Genomic DNA, 1,189 nt, shown 5'->3' with positions numbered 1-1,189 from the left:
TTTACAATAATTTTCTTACTTCATTTGTTAGAGGTATATATTCAAACATTTTATCATGAATAATTAAACAGTATAGAGATGTGTTCGGTGATATATTTTTAGATGTTTCCAATTCAATTCGTATATCGATGGGGCCAGTTTTTACTGTTTCATTTTGATGTGTTACATCAAGAACAATAATCGGTGCTTCACCCTTGAATTTTTCGCGCGTTAATAGAGGTTGCGGTTCACGTGTATAATAGCTTTGTTGAAATTTTATATACATATCATAAAGTAGGGCGAAACGGTTCCTATCAAACTTGAGGTTAAGATCATCATATGGATATGTATCAGAATTCAAATGAACCTTAATGTTTGTTATATCACAGTGAATAAATTTTTTTTCACTACTTTTGAATCCTAAAAGAAGAAAACGTGGTCGCTCATTTTCATTTGCAAGCTTAACATTCCATAAAACTTTTGTATTCGATGGAACTGCAGGATAATAATACATATCCCATGTTCTAAATGATATATTTAGTGGTTGACGGTTATTAATTACTTTAAGCATTTGCAGCTTGTATACATCAGCAAGTTGAATATGTGGAACTTTCCATGTAATATTTAAAATTGATAGTTTACAGGTTTCACTGGAAATGATAGATTTCAATACATTCGTATCATCTTTTGATCGCAATAAAATTAATTCATGTTTAGCATTAACTATAATTTTATCAAAATCTTCAGCAAATCCAAGAAGCATTTTCAGTGGAACACAAAAATTAAAATATCCACTCACAAGAGTAAGATCATCTGTATTAAATGGAGCCCATCCTGCGTTGACTAGATTTCGACTTTCGCTTTCATTTAATGATACATAATTTTTTATTTCTGTTGCTATACCCAAATGACGTGTACGATCAATTTCTATACCATTAAGTTCATATCTTATCTCATCAAATAAGTGTGCTATGCAATTGTTTAATAACTTTATCGATGCTGATACTGTAGAGTCCGCTTTTGTTGCAAAACCTTCAATGTATAAAAAACTCTCACCAGGAACGACATACAGGTCTTGGTTTTGAATGGAAATCCTAATTTCATCATTATTTTGAAATGATTGTAAATATGATATATAGCTGTGATACTCCTTTCTTATTATAGCATTATCAAATTGTGGTTTTTGTAAAACATTAATAATGTTACTCAT

The 1,189-nt window shown here is 30.1% G+C and overlaps 1 protein-coding gene across 1 annotated transcript in view; it reads right to left on the bottom strand.

The window, feature by feature from the left end:
• LOC131996915 (uncharacterized) overlaps positions 1–1,189 on the bottom strand; it is a 4,022-nt gene extending 2,833 nt beyond the window's left edge. The window contains exon 1 of the mRNA XM_059367114.1: positions 20–1,189. Within this exon, the coding sequence (XP_059223097.1) occupies positions 20–1,189 (1,170 nt within the window). The remainder of the gene's footprint in view (positions 1–19) is intronic.

This window comes from Stomoxys calcitrans, chromosome 4, assembly GCF_963082655.1.
Source record: "Stomoxys calcitrans chromosome 4, idStoCalc2.1, whole genome shotgun sequence".
Classification (NCBI taxonomy): domain Eukaryota; kingdom Metazoa; phylum Arthropoda; class Insecta; order Diptera; family Muscidae; genus Stomoxys; species Stomoxys calcitrans.
The sequence above is the reverse complement of the archived record's forward strand: the minus strand, read 5'-3'. Positions and strand labels throughout refer to the sequence as shown.